Raw genomic sequence first — 18929 nt, 5'->3', positions numbered from 1 at the left:
GTGTGTGTTTGAAGCAAAACTCATTTCCTGTGATTAGTGTCCAGGTCATGTGGCGACCCATACAGCCAAACATTAATAAGGCTTCTTTCATTCATACACAGCCTCAGCACCCTCCCCCTCCTAACAACCTGCTCCCATCAAATAATATCTGTGTTCTGACCTGTAGAGATGATCTGTGTGTGTGCCCACATTTCTGCTGGCTATATGTTTGTGTGTGTTAATGGGGCTCAAGCCTTTCTGAGGGCTGAGACACTGAAAGGCAGCGGTGCTCCTCATCTTCTATCTGTAGTGTGAGAGGCACTCTGCTCTGAGAGGAGCATCAGCTGGACATGTACTTCTCATCTAACACTCATCCAGTGATAGGCACAGAGGGGAAACACTCTTAGCACTTAAGCTATTTACTGTCATTGATGTAGTTTGAATCTTTTTAATGTACGTTCGTACTGGAGTACTTAAATGATAGGCTTCTATTTACTAAAAGTCTGTCATTATTTACTCACCCTCATGTCATTTTAAACCCATTTGAGTTTTTTCCACAGAACACTTTTTAAATTAATTGATTAATATGGTGTACACATTCAAACTCATCCAGTTGAGTTAGTAAGTTATCAGTGCATTTACATGCGTTTTAAAAGCTTAATTTCAGTTGGACTGAAGGAATTATTTTTCTAAATGTCATAAAACCACTTTAGACCCATTTTTGTGAAGTTGGACTAACAGACATAGATATTGTGATTGTAGCCTAGGTTGATGTATATGTAGACACGAATTGCTATTGGCCACAGCTGGAAAGCTTGAGTCTCCATTATTTGTAATTGCATGAAAAAGGGCAACTAGTGTGTTGTCAAAATTACATTTGGTGTTCCACAGAAGAAAGATGGTCATATGGGTTTGGAATGACATGAGGGTAAGTAAATGATGACAGAATATTTGTTTCTGGGTGAACTAATCATGTAAAATTCATGTAAACTTATTTTGTGAGTTCGCCCAAAAATGAAAATTCTGTCATTAATTACACACCCTCATGTTGTTCCAAACCCAAAGACAGCAGCGCAACTGACACGTTCAAGGCCCAGAAAGGCAGTACGGACATCATTAAAATAGTCCATGTTACATCAGTGGTTCAGTGCGTTGCTGTCTATGCAGGGTCAGAAAGCTCTTGGATTCCATCAAAAATATCTTAATTTGTGTTCCGAAGATGAACAAAGGTCTTACGGGTTTGGAACCAAATGAGGGTGAGTAATTAAAGACAGATTTTTCATTTTTGGGTGAACTAACCCTTTAAGTTTGTTTGACAAGTCTTGTCTGGTTGAAGTTGGCCTTTTTTATTTATATATTTTTTTAAAGTGTACCTTAATCATAAATAATTATTTTTCACAAAGATATTCTATTGACAGCTTTATTACTGTATAAATGAAAATTGTGTAGTAAAGACAGTGTAGTGTAGTAAAATCTTATTGTTAATCTCTAATATCTCAGTACTATTTGTTTTAGTGGCAGAAAGGGCTGCAGTCTCTGATATGATCGCTGGTAGTTAGAGGAAGCCTCATAAAGCAGAGATTAGAGGAACGCAGCGTATCTTTCCCACTTTCTCACATGTTCTGGCATGATTTACTTTACTGCCTGTGAGATGGTTATCACTGGTGGAAAGGGCTGTGGAGAAGGGCTTTACATTGATGGATTGTTATTGTTCTGCAGGGAAAATTATACTTTATGGTTTTCTGTTTCATTAACTTATCAATGTATCATTTCAAAGCAGCATCTTGAGGGAATATAATTATATTGCATCTCATTTGCTAACTATGCTCATAACTGTAAAAAAAAACGGTGTAGGAACATTTTCATAGAATAAGTGATAGAAGAATTGTACACTACTGTTCAAAATGTTGTCGGTACAATTTTTACTTAACTTGAATTCATTTGATCAGGAAAGGGTTAAGCATGGATGATGTGTAAATATAGGATTATTACTTTATAATATAAATCATATTATGAAATTATAATTAGAAACATTTCATGTTATTATCAGTGTTGAAAACAGTTGTGCTATTTATACTTTTCTGGAAACTGTGTTTTTTTCAGGTTTCTTTGATTAGTTCAGAAGGATTGCATTTATTTGAAATAGAACTTTTCATCAAAGTTATTTCATCCTTGCTGTGTAAAAATATTATTATTATTTTTTTAAAGGGGTCATATGATGCTGCTAAAAAGAACATTATTTTGTGTATTTGGTGTAATGAAATGTGTTTATGCGGTTTAAGGTTAAAATTTTTTTTTTTTAAATTATTTTATTTAATTATTTTCCACATACTGTACATTATTGTTTCTCCTCTATGCCCCACCTTTCTGAAACACGTCGATTTTTACAAAGCTCATCGGTCTGAAAAGCGAGGTGTGCTGTGATTGGCCAGCTATCCAGTGCGTTATGATTGGCCGAATACCTCAAGCTTGTGACAGAAATGTTACGCCCCTACCATACTGTGATGATGCCCTGTCTGGCCGGAGCATGATTCAAAAACATGAAAACCCATTCTAAACAAGGCATTCGTTGCATCCAGTGGTGACATAATTATGGATTATAATGACTTATAATGTCTTTTTACGCATTGCGTTGCATCGCGCCGCTTAAACATAAAACCATGTCTGCATTTGTGATCGGAGAAATGACAAACTACAAGTCCTACTCTACACTGCCCAAAGAACTCGCTTTAAATATATAAAATATAAAAACTCTTTAAATATAAAAAACTTACTTGTTCTGTGAGTCAGAACAGCCGGCATTGTAGTCTACTCTCCCAGGAGGATTCGACTAAGGAGCGTCCGGAGGGCTTGCGGCAACCACATGTGACAGACGGTGAAAGCCGATCCGGTGATCCACAGCGCAAAGTTGTTGTATTTCCTCAGCAACCAGCACAGATCAGCTCCAGGCATGACGAAGCAGATATCGTCCTCTTTTGGAAGACCAAACAAAGTAGTTTCGCTTTCACAACGAAGCACACAGCGTCTTTACGACATGGCGGCGGCAACAACAATACTACAGCGAGAATAAAAGTTACACCTTCTTTCTTTGCGTGAACATTTGGGCGGCATTATGCAAATCTTCCCACATAATGACGTAGATATGTGGGGGCATGTTAGAATGAGCCGTTTCAGGTAGGCGTGGCTGACTCTTCACTTTTATAAAGAATATCTCTTTGGATTTGAGACTTTACAGATCTTCTTTATGCACCAAGAGCTTTTAACACTCCAAAGAGAAAGGAACAATTGAAAGCACATCATATGACCCCTTTAAAAAGGTTGACCCCAAACTTTTGAACGGAAATGTAAAACGAAAAAAAAAACAGTCTTTAGGGATGTGGAATTTGTTAAGCTAAATATTATTATTAGAAATGTGAAATATCCCTTAAATGGAGATGGTCTGGGTGTATATTTATATTATACTAATTACTAGGTGCAAAATTACAATAATGCAGATCCATCAACATTAGAACGGAGTAAGAACAAAGTGATGTGCTCTCATCTGGTTTTGCACAGTTACTAATAAATGAGACCCATTTTATGTGGATTTTTGTTTTAATTTATTTTTCTGATGTTGAGGTGAGCTGTTTGCTTCGTATCCTGAGCCTGTTTATCATGTTTCTAATGGTCTCAACTTCTCAGTCTCTCTTTCCTTCATTGTCTCTTTCTCTTCCTCCCAGCAGCTCCAGTCACATCTTTGAGACTCTACTGTTTTCTTTGACTTATAGGACAAGAAAAAAAAGTCTGGGGTCCTGTCTCTCTATCTGTCGTATTTTCCCTCAGACTTCAGACAGCTGTCATACACAATCTTCTCTCTGCCTTGACACTCCAGCTGAAGTGTGAGCAGTAATGTGAGGCTGTTTTGGTTAAGGTACATGGAGCAGTCAAAGTAATTGACTGTCAGATTTCACATCACTGGATATTTCTCTTCCTCCCTCGCTTTTGCCTACACTCTCTCTTTGCTTTTGCTCTTTCTCTGTTTCTTTTTCCCTTTTGCCCTTTTCCACTTTGTTCTCATGTACTTTTTCTTTCACTCTCCTTTGGTCATAATAAACTCATGCTTCACCTCCAGCATTACCCAGCATAACCTACACCACTTACACGCTGTGATCCCAGATGTTATCGTAGTACAACATTTGAATGCACAATATGGTTGTATCTTACTTAAACCCAAGATGATCCAGTCTAATCCGGGTTTAAAAAGAAAAAAAGGACCAACCTGGAAGAGGACAAAGTGAAAATTGAGCCTGTGTGCTAATCCTCCACTGTCACGCTTAAACATTTTATTTCCCTCAGTGAAAACATGATTATATTTTGCGGTTTATTGGTTTAAAGGGTTAGTTCACCCAAAAATGAAAATTAGTTTTACTCACCCTCGAGGCATCCTAGGTGTATATGACTTTCTTCTTTCAGACGCATCCAATCGGAGTTATATTAAAAATTTCCCTGGCTATTCCAAGCGTTATCATTGCAGTGGGTGGGTGGGTGTTTCTGTTGAACAATCCACAAGTCGTCAAATAAAGTGTGTGCATCCATAAAACGTACTCCTGTAAACAAACTCGCGAGACTAGCATATCTCAGAGGTGTGCGCTGGAACGGCTTTTGCGTATGACAGATACCGGAAGTGAGAGAAAAGTGTTTATTACATTTGAAATATGGACATTTTTCTAACAAAAATGCATGGATTCGCTACAGGAGGCCTTTATTCACTCCCCAGAGCCATGTGAGGCACGTTTTATTATGGGTGCGCGCACTTTATTTGACAACTTGTGGATTGTTCAACAGAAACACCCACCCACTGCAATGATAACGCTTGGAATAGCTAGGGCAATTTTTAATACAACTCCGATTGGATTCATCTGAAAGAAGAAAGTCATATACCATAAATATGAATCCCTACTTTTTACTTCTGAACAAATTTAAGGTCTTGTCTAAAGTAACTCCTTCTAGTCATCTATAATCACTTTTAAGCTCTTGTTGTTGGTAAGTTTTGATCATTTGTGTGTGTGTGTGTGCATGTTTATGTGGTTTATGAGGACACAAATTTGTATAATAACATGGGTATGACATAGATATTACAACGAGAAGGTGATTTATGAGGACATTTTCAGTGTCCCCGTAATTCAAAAGGCTTATAAATAAATCAGAATGAGTTTTTTTGAAAATCTAAAAATGCACAAAGTTTCCTGTGAGGGGTAGGCTTAGGGGTAGGGTTGGTGTAGGGCAATAGAAAATACGGTTTGTACAGTATAAAAACCATTACGCCTATGGAGAGTCCCCATAAACCATAAAAACAAACCTGTGTGCGTGTGCGTGTGCCTGTGCGTGTGCGTGTGCGTGTGCGTGTGGGAATACTGCAATGCAGGGCTCACTGAGCATGTGCCAGTAATAGTCTAGGCTCAGCCAGGAATCTAGTGTCCCTCTCTTCCGTCCTCTCTCTTTCTTTCTTTCTCTCTCTGCCTCTCAGTCTTCATTTTTTTAGTTCTTCTCATTATCTGTAAATAAACTTAAGAACCATTAAAACCTTTTCTTGCACTAAGAGTATCAAATTGTTCTGTGTGTGCATTCTCAGCGAGGTTCCTCTCCCAGAGAAGTTCTTCCTCAAATTTTTGCTTTTACCACTACTACAGTCTTTCTTCCTGTTACTCAGAGTCCTTGCCTCAATATTTATGCAATTTCTGAAATGATGTTGAGCAGGGTTGTAACTTTTACCTCAGTTTTAGAGCCACATTTTTCAGTACAGCACAACAAAACAATGAATCAAAAGAAAATGATGTTTGTTGATGTTTTTAATCAAACTAAATGTATTGCTTTTAAAGTAAAAGCAAGTCCATCTTGGTAAAAGTAAAGTAAAATGTATTATGTTTAAAGTAAACATAAAGGTCTTGTTTTATATTCTTTATAATGCTACATTTGCAGTGCATTCCAGCTAGTAGAAAGCAAGGCTTGTCAAATTTCTGTTATTAGGGCAGAATTGTTTGCAGTAGTAATGTTCCCTGCTGTGGAGAAAAGTTTGCAGTTGACAATAAACCGAGGTTGCTGATTCAGATATAGTTATTGCTTTGCCAACTTGGCCGCATGTGAGTCTTTTCACACTTAGCAGCTGATTCAAAGACATCAAACACCCTGTTTTTTAAGATGCATTTCTTCTTTAATAATATGGTCTTGTGGTCTTGTTCAGACCATGGGTTTGGAACAGTTCAGTCATGATTTCGTGAATGGTGGAGATAATTCTCTTACTTCATAGTTTGATTACTCTAAAGGCATCTTAACCAAGCAGATGGATGTAAGCAAATGACATAGCTGTGCATAAATCTTCAGACTTTTGGAAAAAAACATTTATTGTATTTGCAGCAGTTGATACAGTCGTGGCATCATCTCATGGGCACAATGATATGACAGCTTGTTAAAAACAGAAGTCAGCGATTTCCTCCATTTGTTCCCTGATTCAAAATAAAAAAATGAAAGGTTTGATTTTCTTGCTGAAAGAAAATTATATACTTTTTCCATGTTTAATGAATTCAGTTATGCAAAATGACCTTAATGTCAATTAAAAAGTTCTTCAATGAAAACCAATGTTTAAATGGCCTTTCTTGAACAGAATTAACTGCAAAGTGGATCAGTCTTTCTGTCAGTAGTAAAATAGTATTGAGATTGTGGTATTTGCTGTCAGAGTCAACCAGGATGCAAAAGTATTTTAAAATCTTTTCTTTTGCAGTTTCTATATGGAATAGGTTATGAAACAAATGATTTGTTGTTTCCACCTGTAACTGGCTTACATGTTCCCTCTGGTGTGAAGTATATTAATATAGTGTCACGACTCCTTTGTGTGTGTAGCTGGGATTGATTCCATTCTCTCTCTTTCTCTGCTCTTCTCTCTCTTTCTTGCTTGCTTTTTCACAATCTCAGGATTGCATCCAGCTTAACCAGTACAAGTTAAAGAGTGAGATTGGGAAGGTAAGCTCACCTGCATCATACTCCTATTGAGTTATTTTTATAGTCGACATGCATATAAACATCAGAAAAATCTCATGGCCATGTTGTTTCATGGCAGTCATTCAAGCATTCAGACACTGACCCTTACTGACCCACAGCACAGTCTCATAGTCTGACTCATCTCACTCTACCTGTTTTGTTTATCTTTTTTCCTCTATCCATTTCTTCTGTCTTAAAGGGCTCATATGGTGTTGTCAAGCTGGCGTACAACGAGGATGATGACAAATATTACGTAAGTATATTTGAAAATAAATTGTCCTTGTTGCAGCATGACGTGCAGAAATTACACAGTTCAGCTTTAGACACAGTCATGACGTGCATATTGTGAAGAAGTGAAAATGTAAAGTAAATGGAAAAAAACAATATAATGCGGGAAAGAGATTGGAAAGAGAAAAGCAGCATGACAGAGAGGATGATGGAGGAGAGGCAGGATAGATTGAATGGTTATGAAAATGAGAGCAGATGAGGGAGGGTTGTGATATAACAGAAATGACAGGAATGTACAGCAGTCCTTAATTTCATTTGGAGATGTTTATATCAGCCCCCAAACACCATCACTGTTGATCACATATGCACACAACCAAACAAACATGCATACAAATAGATAGACACACAGGAAGTAATTTTACTGTCCTTATTCTCATCATTGCCTGGACTGCAAAGAACACAAGCATAAAAGGTTCTATTCAAATTATGTTCATCAAAATAAACAATATGGACAGAAATAAAATTTAAATTCTGTATATGTAATTGACATTTACTTATATCTAAAAATGACTGGTCTTTCATTTTCATCTTGTCCTAAAAACAGTAATATTTTGTCACCAAGCCCTGTGGTAGGACTTGTTAAATGGAAATCTATTTTTAAATGGACATTTTTATGGACACACTTTCCAATTTTACTAATCAGGTGCCCACGTGAAGTAAATAAGATATGTTTCAAGTTTTTCAAGAAGAGGTACATGACAGAAAGTGAGATTTTCAGCATTAATAAGCATAAAATATGTTAAAGCTGTGCTCATGCGTGTGAATGGAGGCAGCATATGGTAGACTAACAGTTGGAATCAATGTGTCAGAATACCTGAATACCTTGAAATGTCCTGCAGTGTGACATAAAACTACGTTACTCAGCATTTTCAAATTGTTTTATGATTATGTATGCAGTTTTTATGAGCTCATATTAAAGGAATAGTTCACCCAAAAATGAAAATTTGCTGAAAATTTATTCACCCTTATATGAGTTTGTTTCTTCATCAGAACAGATTTGGAGAAATTTTGCAAGAAATCACTTGCTCACCAATGGATCCTCTACAATGAATGGGTGCCGTCAGAATCAGAGTCCAAACAGCTTATAAAAGCATCACAATAATCCATGACTTCAGTCCATGAATTAATTTCTTGTGAAGTGAAAAGCTGTGTTTGTAAGAAACAAATCCATAATTAAAGCATTTAACTTTAAACAATTGCTACTGGCAAAAATACAAGTCCATAATCCATAATAACAGATCCTACAGGGAACAAGTGAAAAAATGTCTTGATGGATTTGTTGCTTACAAGCACACAGCTCTTCACTTCACAAAATTAATTAATGGACAGGGGTCCTTTGATTACTTGTGGATTATTGTGATGTTTTTATCAGCTGTTTGTCTCATTCTGATGGCTCCCATTCACTGCAGAGGATCCACTGCTGAGCAAGTGATGTAATTATAAATTTCTCCAAATCTGTTCCGATGAAGAAACAAACGTATCTACATCTTTGGGTGGAACGAATATTTTCAGTTTTTCATTTTTGGGTGAACTCATCCATTAATGATTAGACTATATGGAATGTATGTAAAGGATGTAAATATGCTCAAAAGGTTTAGATGCGAAATAAGGAAGACACAGTGTTAACGTCTTAGTGTTGTTGGTGCTAGACAGGATGCCAGATGGACAGACGCTTGTGCACACCTCTGTCTTTAGAGTGTACAAGTAGTGCTAAAGAAAATCACATCTATTGAGAGCCTATTCACTGAAAGAAAACACTTTGTTAATGAGAGAGGTCAGATGAGATTGGTCAGACTCCTTCAAGCTGAGAAAAAAGGCCACAAACACTCAAACTAGCACTTCTCCCAACAGGAGAAAGGCACAGCTGAAATCATAACCTTGAAGGGAATGGGCTTTCAATAGCAGAACAGTGGGAAAGAAAAAAGCAACAATTCTTGGTTTTTCTGAAATGTTAACAAACTAGGATCACAATTCAACGTGACATAATGTATCAGTGTATAAAGGGCATCTTATTTGGTATTAGGTGTACCTAATAATGCTATTTTCTCCCTTGTTTGTAGTTCATCTTTTTGCTGGCCTCATGATCACATTTGAATATTTTCCTCTGCTCCTCATAATCATCTGTCATAATAGACAATGTGTCTGAAAGCAAAATATAGCTCCCAGTTCCCAGCTGCATTCATTAATTCATGCTGTGTGGATATATAACAGCAAGGATGAATAGAGGACAGAGATCAAATCCCTTCATAAAGGCAGAGTAGAGTGAGGCTGCCCCCGTCTCTGGCCTTTACACTCCACTGGCCTCACAAAGCAAGGTTTTACCGTTCTAACAATTACCACACATTCTCTTTTTCTTTACAGGTAGAATTAATCCTTATATTATATCTTGTTCTTCATTTTTCTTGCATTTTTTCTCCCCTTTGCAACATCTGTCTGTTTTCTGCCTGTCTTTCACTCTTTTTCAACCATGGTTGAAACTTATCATCAGAAACCATTCAGTTTTACATTTTTCTTGTCGTTCAAATATATAGGTTTATATATAAGTTATTTAATGGAATGTTGGAAGTGTTGCATTATTGTTTTGGTTATTTAGTTATTTTACAGTATGTAATCCCATTTAACATTTTCCAACTTCTAATCTTAGCACATTGTAAAGTTGAGTTGGGGTCAGCAAGAATTTTTAATAGAAATGAATAATTTTATTCAGCAAGCATGTTTTTAATGGATCAATGTTATAATGTAACATATTATACAATGTATAACCGTTTTTGACATTGATGATAATAATAAGAAATGTTTCTTGCGCTCGACATCATCATATTAGAATGATTTCTGAAAGATCATATGATACTGAAGGCTGGAGTAATGGCTGCTGAAAATTCAGCTTTGTCATCACTGGAATAAATTACATTTTAAATCATATAAAAATAGAAAACTGTTTTTTTTTTTAATTGTAGTAATATTTCACAATATTAGTGCAGCCTTGGCGAACACTTAAAAAATAAATAAAGAAAAAAAAACTGTAGCGAGGAGAAAAGTTATCTATATTGTTATTTAATATCGCAAAAGAGAGGCGTTTTCCTTGTTGACCCCACTGTATTTTTCATAGATTACAGTAAATATAGATCCATCACCTCCTACAGCAAACTGTATTTATGTATTGCTTACTTGCTGATTCATCCCATCGTTTCCCAGTCGTTTGCATTCTGATGCTTCAGTTCTTTCCATCCCTGCTGCATTCTAAATAGCAATTTTCTTTCATTGTGCTCACCTCCGACATGTTCATAAAACATTCATGGTTTCCTCTTCACTCTTTGACGAACTGAGTTATTTAAACTCGTCAGCACAACAGACGTAGCCTCCTCCAGCTGTCTTTGAGAGCGAGGAGAAAAGCACTCTTTCTTATTGCTAACTATTATGGATTCACGTCTAAAGTTGTGTACTTTCATATTTAAGATGAAGGGCCATGTGTGTCTTTTAAACATTTATAATTCTGAGATATTGGATTTTATACACTCTTAAAAATAAAGGTGCTTCACGATGCCATAGAAGAACCTTTTTGTCTAAATGGTTCCATAAAGAAACTTTAACATCTGAAGAACCTTTCTGTTTCACAAAAGGTTCTTTGTGGCGAAATAAGGTTCTTCAGATTACAAAAAATCAAGAAAGAGATGGTTCTTTAAATAACCTTTGACTGAATGGTTCTTTGTGGAACCAAAAATGGTTCTTCTATGGCATAGCTTGAAGAAGCTTTTGAAGCACCTTTATTTTTAAGAGTGTAGCATGAAAAATTAAGGGAAAAGACCACAGGGTTTATGCTTCAGCTAAACTTTGAATCCTCTCCATGACAATATGTGAAATTGTATCATGAAAAACTCAAGGAATTTTGAATTTGTCCAGATCTCACTCATTATGAAGCCGCAGGTGTTAGAAATGGGCAGCCTGTTGTATTGCCATTTCATTTTCTGACTGTAATGAGCAGAGTGGCAGAGATTCAGAGAGAGCACTTCCCACGTTACATAAGTCTCCAAATTTTCTGTTTGCGCACTATGTACGTCTCTGTGACTTTCATCCCAGCAGAAAAGACACAGGTGCACAATTCTTCTGTAATAGACGTCTTCCATTGTAAAAAGATACAGATGACTCAATATGTTTTCCAGGAAGTGTAGATTTTATAAGCCCAGTTCTGTGTGCCAGAAGCAATTGTTTTGATTAACATTTTAATTGCTTACAAAGACATCTGATCCAAGCATCAGCGGTGGAATGTGCACAACCCATTTGTTTCGTTTCTTTAAAAAAAAAACAAGTTGATTTACAAATCACAAGTACTTTGGTCTGCTTGCTTCTTACAGTCTGTCTGTCACTCACTGTTTGTGACCAAATTTCCGCATTCACTTTAGCAATCACCTACGCAGGAACACTGAGTGTCCCATCAAGGCCAGAAGCAAACGAGAGGGCTGCAGTGGATTAAACTCTGTGAAAGCTTTGTTTGATTAACACGTAAATGGAAAAGTCAGTTGATTGTGTCACCTACTTTATAGATGGAAATATGTGTGTTTGAGAACACCTACCGTAGTTCAGACCTTAGTCTTGGCAAGATTGGCTGTTTTGCTCTTTTCATCTGTGTCTTACTTGTTTTGCAGGCAATGAAAGTGGTATCTAAGAAGAAGCTGATGAAACAGTATGGTTTTCCCCGTATGTATGGCATTTAAATTAAGTTCTAATTTGAAACCAGATGTATGCAGATGTTATGCACAGCAGATGTTGTCCTGTGAGGCAGATGTTGAGGCAGTCCTCTAAACCAGCTGAAGAATTCAGTATTTAAATGAAGCAGTAAACTTAGTTGCATTCTTTCTCTTTGCAGGCCGCCCTCCTCCCCGAGGTCCTAAAGCAGCCCAGGGGGAGCAGCCCAAGGTGCTTGGTCCTCTAGAGAGAGTTTACCAGGAGATAGCCATCCTGAAAAAACTGGACCACCTCAACATAGTTAAATTGGTTGAGGTAAGGACTGTGGCCATATTCCTTAATTCATGTGATACACTGTTAATAAACGTCTGCTAAGTAATAAAATTAATTAATGAATAATTTAATAGAAAAAAATAATAATCTGTTCTTCTCTTCTAAATGTTCTTCCTAAAAATACTTTGTTACGAACAAACTTCTTATTAATTATTAAAGTGCCCCTATTATGGATTTTTGAAAATTACCTTTCATGCAGTGTGTAACACAGCTCTAAGTGAATGAAAACATCCTGCAAAGTTTTCAATCTGAAAGTGCACCGTTTATAAAGTTGTCTCTCAAAAGAGTTTGAATCATTGAAACGAGTCGTTTCATGTTGAGGTCAACATGAAACATTAGCATATTGCCTGCCCACTTGTTGGTTTGAATGAAAATGCAAATTCATTCTTGGCCACTAGGTGATGCTTTTGGAGCAGTAAAAATAGCTGTTTCCCCGGTAACGCTGTACACAAAGCAGCACTGCGCTCACAAACGCTGCTTTATCAGGCATTACAGACATGATGAAATGAAAATGAGACCAATTTGACCAATCACTGCAGATTAGCGTCATGCAAAGGAGAGGTTTGGAAAATTAATCGTTGAGCGAATCATTTGGAAGTCGTTGAGCAAATAAGGTAAAAATAAATGCATATAAGACAATGAAAGTGTTTTTTGACCTTGCATGCATGTCAACCTGTTGTTGGGGACTCTCAAAACCAAAATATGAACCTTTCATAACCCAAAAATAAGGGTACTTTAAACATTTCTCCTTTGAATGTCCTTCCCAACCAGTCGTCCTGTCCCTGCAGCTGAAAAACACCCCCACAGCATGATGCTGCCACCACCATGCTTCACTGTTGGGACTGTATTGGACAGGTGATGAGCAGTGCCTGGTTTTCTCCACACATACCGCTTAGAATTAAGGCCAAAAAGTTCTATCTTGGTCTCATCAGACCAGAGAATCTTATTTCTCACCATCTCACATGAGGAAAAAAAATAACTTAAATGATTTTAGCAAATGGCTGCAATATAGCAAAGAGTGAAAAATTTAAGGGGGTCTGAATACTTTCCGTTACCCACTGTATATTTAATAATAAAATAATCAAAATACAAAGAGATGAAATTTGGAAGGAAGTGAACGCAATTACCCTAACAGCTCAATAACCAAACTATATTTCAAACTAGTCATGTATCATTATGTAGTTTGTGCCAAAGAGGAGAAAAAAATAATAGAGACACTGAAAATCAGCTAGGAGTAAATCTGTTGAAGAGAGACGCCCTTAATGCTCCTGAGAATGGGATGTGGAGAGGAGTGCGATCAATCACAGGATAAAAAAAATTAAGCCAGAATGGAGGGATGCTGAAGGAGAAAAGCGCTTTTCCTTCTCTCCCACTGTGGTTCCGTCCGAGTGCTCTTCAATCACAGCAGCACCCACGTACATCAGCAAAATTAGAAAAGAGGGGTGAGAGCGTGCGTGTGAGATAGAAATTGAATCCGAGCATGAAAAATGTTTAAAGGAAACTTAGAAAGTGAGGCAGAGGAACCACCTACACTCCAATCACCTGGGCTCTCCTACTGTCAGTCCAAGTATAGTCTTAAGTTAGGAGTGTGTGCGTGGCCATTAGGAGCAATTCAGAAATGGTGCTCTGCTGGCAGTGAAGGATGAAGCACCTGATGCTTATCGAATCTCATCAGCGGCGCTGTGCCAGTAGCTTGGCTGTTTTTTTTCCAACAAGCAGTGGTGTAGAGTGACATAGGCTTCAGCAATTTTTTTCCATCATATTTGCACACACAGCTTTATCACTGAGCAAGCTAAGGAAGTAATCAATCATGGTCTTTTAAAATTTTGTCTCTCAGAAAATGAAATGAAGAAAATGCATAAAAATAATTAAAAACCGATAAACTCAAGTCAGATTTGTTATGGGTGTTACATATTTTCCTAGACACAAAAACCTGGACATAGTGCCATACAGTGCCTGTAGCAGGTGGTGTTTTTAATAAGGTTTCTATTTCAGGTGCTGGATGATCCAGCAGAGGACAGCCTTCACATGGGTATGTTCTTTTTAATATCAATTTAGTTGTAAAATGGTAAAATGTGTAATAGACTCAACAAATGATGGTGTTTTTACAGTAGCTGAAACACCCATTAGACCCGTAGTGTTGTACAATTGTAATTACACTACAGTTCAAAGAAGATTTTATATATATATATAAATATATCCATTGCTCCATTGCTATTCGTCTCACCACATCACTGCTCATTTGCATAAAATTAAACCCTTTTGACTTTTGTCAGATCAGTGTCACTCATATCATCTCAGATCACCAACTCTCATTAATTGAAAATGAATGACCTCTGTGCACTTTGTCACTGCAAAACTTTTGTCACTATAAAGTTTACCATTACAAACTTTACTTTTTAATGAAAAGCAGACAGTGATATGTTTCAAACAGATCAAACTGTGCAGCCTGTCTTCATAATGGGCTGAAGTGAGAATCTGTAGAATAAGCGTGTCATACGTATGACAAATTTAGTTGGCTTCTCTGACTCATACTGTAGGAATGAATATAAGGTGTTTGTGCTGATGGACTGCTACAAAATCCTAAATGACTTCACACCACTGTGCAATGGTGCGAATAAAAGCACAAATCATGCTTATTTGTGAAAAAGAGCTGGGTCATTTGAGGATATGACATACTATATGAGGACTGTGAACATTATATTTCATAAAGTGCTCTGAGTAATGGATTTGTCAATAACAGAATGTCTTTTCACTCTGATTTTTCTTTAATGACTCTCTTTCTGATCTTTCCACAGTGTTTGAGCTGATGCAGAAGGGGTGAGTATTCTGTGTGTCCACTTAGACCTCTTTTGTGCATAATTGATGCTTTCGCCACGCTTTCTTCCATCCTGTATCGTTTCATTAATCACTTCTTCCCATCTTTCAATGACTGTGTCTTGTCTTGCATATCTGTCATCACTTAGATCTGACTCAGTTTCCCGTTTTCTTCCCTTGTTCCAAAGGGATTAATTAAGTACTTATGTTCTCACTCAGTCTCTTCACTTTTTTTTCTAAATCAGATCTTTTGTTTTTTGTTACTGAATAGACAATGTGACTCATTTTTAATCTTTTCAGTATTCCTTCTGGTACTTGTAGTTTTTATTTATTCTGTTGCTTTCTCTGCATTTCTAAAGCCATAAAAAGCTAATTTAAAGGGCAGCAGTCTTCCAGTTTATTACAAGACCTCATTTTTTCCAAATGTGACATTTTACTTCGGTTGAATATGAGATTTTGCCAAGTGGCCCAGCTTTGTTTTGGAGAGAAATGTTGTTTGTGGGCTTCTGCCTTGAAAAGAGCAGATTAGAACTTACTTTGCATAATTACAGAATGGTCTATTTTCACTAGACCTGGCTGAATATGTTTGGCCTTTCTGCTCAATCGTGATTCACTGCCTGTAATGAATGAAATGGCCTTTGAGGACCCTGTTTTGTGCTAAGTGGTTTGTGTGATTGGTTTTTATGTAAATCTCACAGTCACCATTCATTTTGAAGGATTCTATCTACTGTGTGTGCAGTCCTGTAGTTTCCCAGCACCCTTTGTTCTGTTGCACAACTTTCCCAGTGCTGCGTTATATACGTATGTCTTGCAAACATTTGGAAATAGGTCACTAAAAACTGGAATACACTACATGACTTTTAGCGCTGATTTATAGTCTGGAGAAGTTCATGCTAGTTGGTGAAAGTTGGATTTTTCGTAGAAAAATATAATGGCTACAGACTCCGACGTTTTAGCTTTAGACTATGATTCCATTAAGGGTGTACTCACACTAGGCGTTTTGAACCGTGCCCGAAAGCGTTTGACCCCAAAAGCCCGGTTCGTTTGACTAGTGTGAGCGCTCCGTGCTCGTTCGTTTAGTCGGCCCTGACCTGGTTGGAAGAGGTGGGCCAGGGCACGGTTCGTTTGGGCTCGGGCGCGGTACGCATGCAGTGTGAGCGCTAACCGCGCCGAAGCAAGGAAAAGATACTATTTTGTGTGCGCTATATCATCATTACGACCACAAACATATTCTATTACTACTACTACACTACACTTTTCAATTAATTTAATTTAATCAAGTATATTTAGGTTTATATTGGGTCTGGTTCTTACCTTATTGATGAACAGGAAAGGTAGTTTGCGAGTAAAGTTGCAAATTATTTCATTAACGTCAGCTGCCTTCGTAATAATTTTCTGATACATACAAGTGAAAATCAATGCATAAATGATCAATTAATTATTATTAATTATTCGGCAGAATATTAGCGAAAGTGGTTTTCTCTGTTATCTCATAAGTGTGCTCCGGCCCGGAATGTTTAGTGCAAGTGTGAGTGCAGGCCAGCGGGGGGAGGGGGGATAATCGCGCTCGGGCTCGGTTCAAGGCAACCGTGCCTAGTGTGAGTACACCCTAAGTCAGATGATATCAAACCTGTTTGATATTTTGAGCCGATTTTAGAATATGTATTATTTTTATTTGTCACACATCTCTTAGCAACAAAGACACAATAGTGTGTGATCTTTAGTCATTCTGTAACTATTTACAAAATCGGCCAGTGTATGATTCCTTGCGTTTTAAAATCTGTTCAGATTTTAAAAGTTGTGTAGTGTATTCCAGCCTCAAGTTTATGTTATCTAGCTGGCTAACATAAATTAGATGTCGAAACTACAAAAATAACTTACAATATGGATTATATATTATAAACCAATAATTGTCTATTGTTTTTCACCAAAAGTCTATACAGTTTGCAGATCACTTGATTCATTAAAAAATGAGTGCCACATAAAATAAAATGGGGAAATGAAATAATATATTTATTCAGAATTTAAAAAAAAATAAGCACATTTAACTCTTAAATTTAACAATAAATAACAAATTGATTAATCATTTTAAATACAACATTTATTGTCCAGTTTTATAAAGCAAAATGCTTTTGTTTTTCCAGATAAAATCTATCTCAAATATAATATACATTTAAAACTTTTTAAATATTAAATATCTAAATATTTTATACAAGGAATGTATCTCTTTTTTCTGGTGCAAATAAAATACATTGCTAAAAAAAATCTGTGAGGATTTTGAGAGGTACTGTATGTAAAAATCTGAAATCAGAATCATTGTTATTGATTCAAGCTGTCCTGGTTAAAAAGAAAAAGTAATGTATTTAAAATACTTTTATTTCATACTAAGTATAGTTAAAACCTATTAACATTTTTATTGACATATTGCTCGAGACTTACTGATATAAAAAAATTATAATTAAACTTTATTTGGAGTACTAGTGCACAATGCACATTTCTTGATATTAAGCCTAAAATGTGTTTCAGGATTGTATGATCTTTGAACAATATCAATCTTTAAATGCAAGATATGTAAAGTGTACCTAAAGTATACTTGCAATAGTTCTACTTTAACACAATCAAATATACTTCAGTATATATTTAGTTGGACTTCAGCACTACTTCCGCACAATTAAAGTGCATTGGGTACAAAATTAGTTCTAATTTAGCAGACTTTAAGTACAATTGCAGAATATTTTTATTAAGTTCAAACAGATGCCATTAATACAGGTAACGAGTGGAGGACAGAGGAGCCTCTTAAAGAAGAAGTTACAGGTCTGTGAGAGCCAGAAATCTTGCTTGTTTGTAGGTGACCAAATACTTATTTTACCGAGGAATTTACCAATTAATTCTTTAAAAATCCTACAATGTGATTTTCTGGATTTTTTTTTCTCATTTTGTCTCTCATAGTTGAGGTATACCTATGATGAAAATTACAGGCCTCTCTCATCTTTAAGTGGGAGAACTTGCACAATTGGTGGCTGACTAAATACTTTTTTGCCCCACTGTAGGTACATGTATTTGTAGTATACTTAGCTGGGCATAAATGTATTTCAAATACTTTTTAGTATATTTATTTTTCACTAGGGTGGTTTCATGTTAAAGCCACATCAAGAGGACATTTCAGACAGTATATTGTATCAAAAGTTTTGATCTCTCCACCTATAATTTCGTTCAGTGTTTCTCTTCCTGAATCATTGTTGTCTGTTACTGTCTTTTATTAGTACTTTATCAGTTAACTTACAATAAAGTGTCTCTATTGGTCACCAGCCCTGTGATGGAGGTCCCCAGCGACAGTCCGTTCAGTGAGGACCAGGCCCGCTGCTACTTCAGAGACATTGTTCTTGGCATCGAGTACTGTGAGTCATTTCCTTTATTTTAAAAACCATTTTCGAATTGCTGGGTCGACCTCACTGAGTTCCATTTTTAGTTTTTAGGAGACCACCTTGACATGGATTTTGTAACAGAGCATCTGAAGTTAAATAATTCCCAGTAGAGAAGAGTGAAGCAAACTCCAAACTCCTACTACTCCTACAGTGCCTGTCATGAATCATTACTTATGTAAAAATAAAGACCCAAGAGAGTTCTGTCTCAAGAAAATCTCTATCTTCTATTTAGACAAGTCTAAATAACTTTATGGTGATCAACATATATGTCGACAGCTGAAGTTGTATTGAGCCTTTAAACAAGATGTAAATAACTTTATATAGCTTTATAGCTAACTCTGGCACAACACTGTTGTTGTGCGTTGTCCCTGTACAAATAAATTGAATAAA

The 18929-nt window shown here is 36.6% G+C and overlaps 1 protein-coding gene across 1 annotated transcript in view; it reads left to right on the top strand.

Annotated features, from left to right (window-relative positions):
* The window catches only part of LOC107598076 (calcium/calmodulin-dependent protein kinase kinase 1-like), a 63723-nt gene that overhangs the window by 24649 nt on the left and 20145 nt on the right, over positions 1-18929 (top strand). The window contains exons 4-10 of the mRNA XM_016289339.1: positions 6928-6975; positions 7193-7246; positions 11925-11976; positions 12146-12279; positions 14293-14329; positions 15096-15117; positions 18424-18512. Of these exons, the coding sequence (XP_016144825.1) occupies positions 6928-6975; positions 7193-7246; positions 11925-11976; positions 12146-12279; positions 14293-14329; positions 15096-15117; positions 18424-18512 (436 nt within the window). The remainder of the gene's footprint in view (positions 1-6927; positions 6976-7192; positions 7247-11924; positions 11977-12145; positions 12280-14292; positions 14330-15095; positions 15118-18423; positions 18513-18929) is intronic.

The sequence above is a fragment of the Sinocyclocheilus grahami genome, unplaced genomic scaffold (genome assembly GCF_001515645.1).
Source record: "Sinocyclocheilus grahami isolate Dianchi unplaced genomic scaffold, SAMN03320097.WGS_v1.1 scaffold12.1, whole genome shotgun sequence".
Classification (NCBI taxonomy): domain Eukaryota; kingdom Metazoa; phylum Chordata; class Actinopteri; order Cypriniformes; family Cyprinidae; genus Sinocyclocheilus; species Sinocyclocheilus grahami.
Note: the sequence above shows the minus strand (reverse complement) of the source record. Positions and strands in the feature narration are given on the sequence as shown.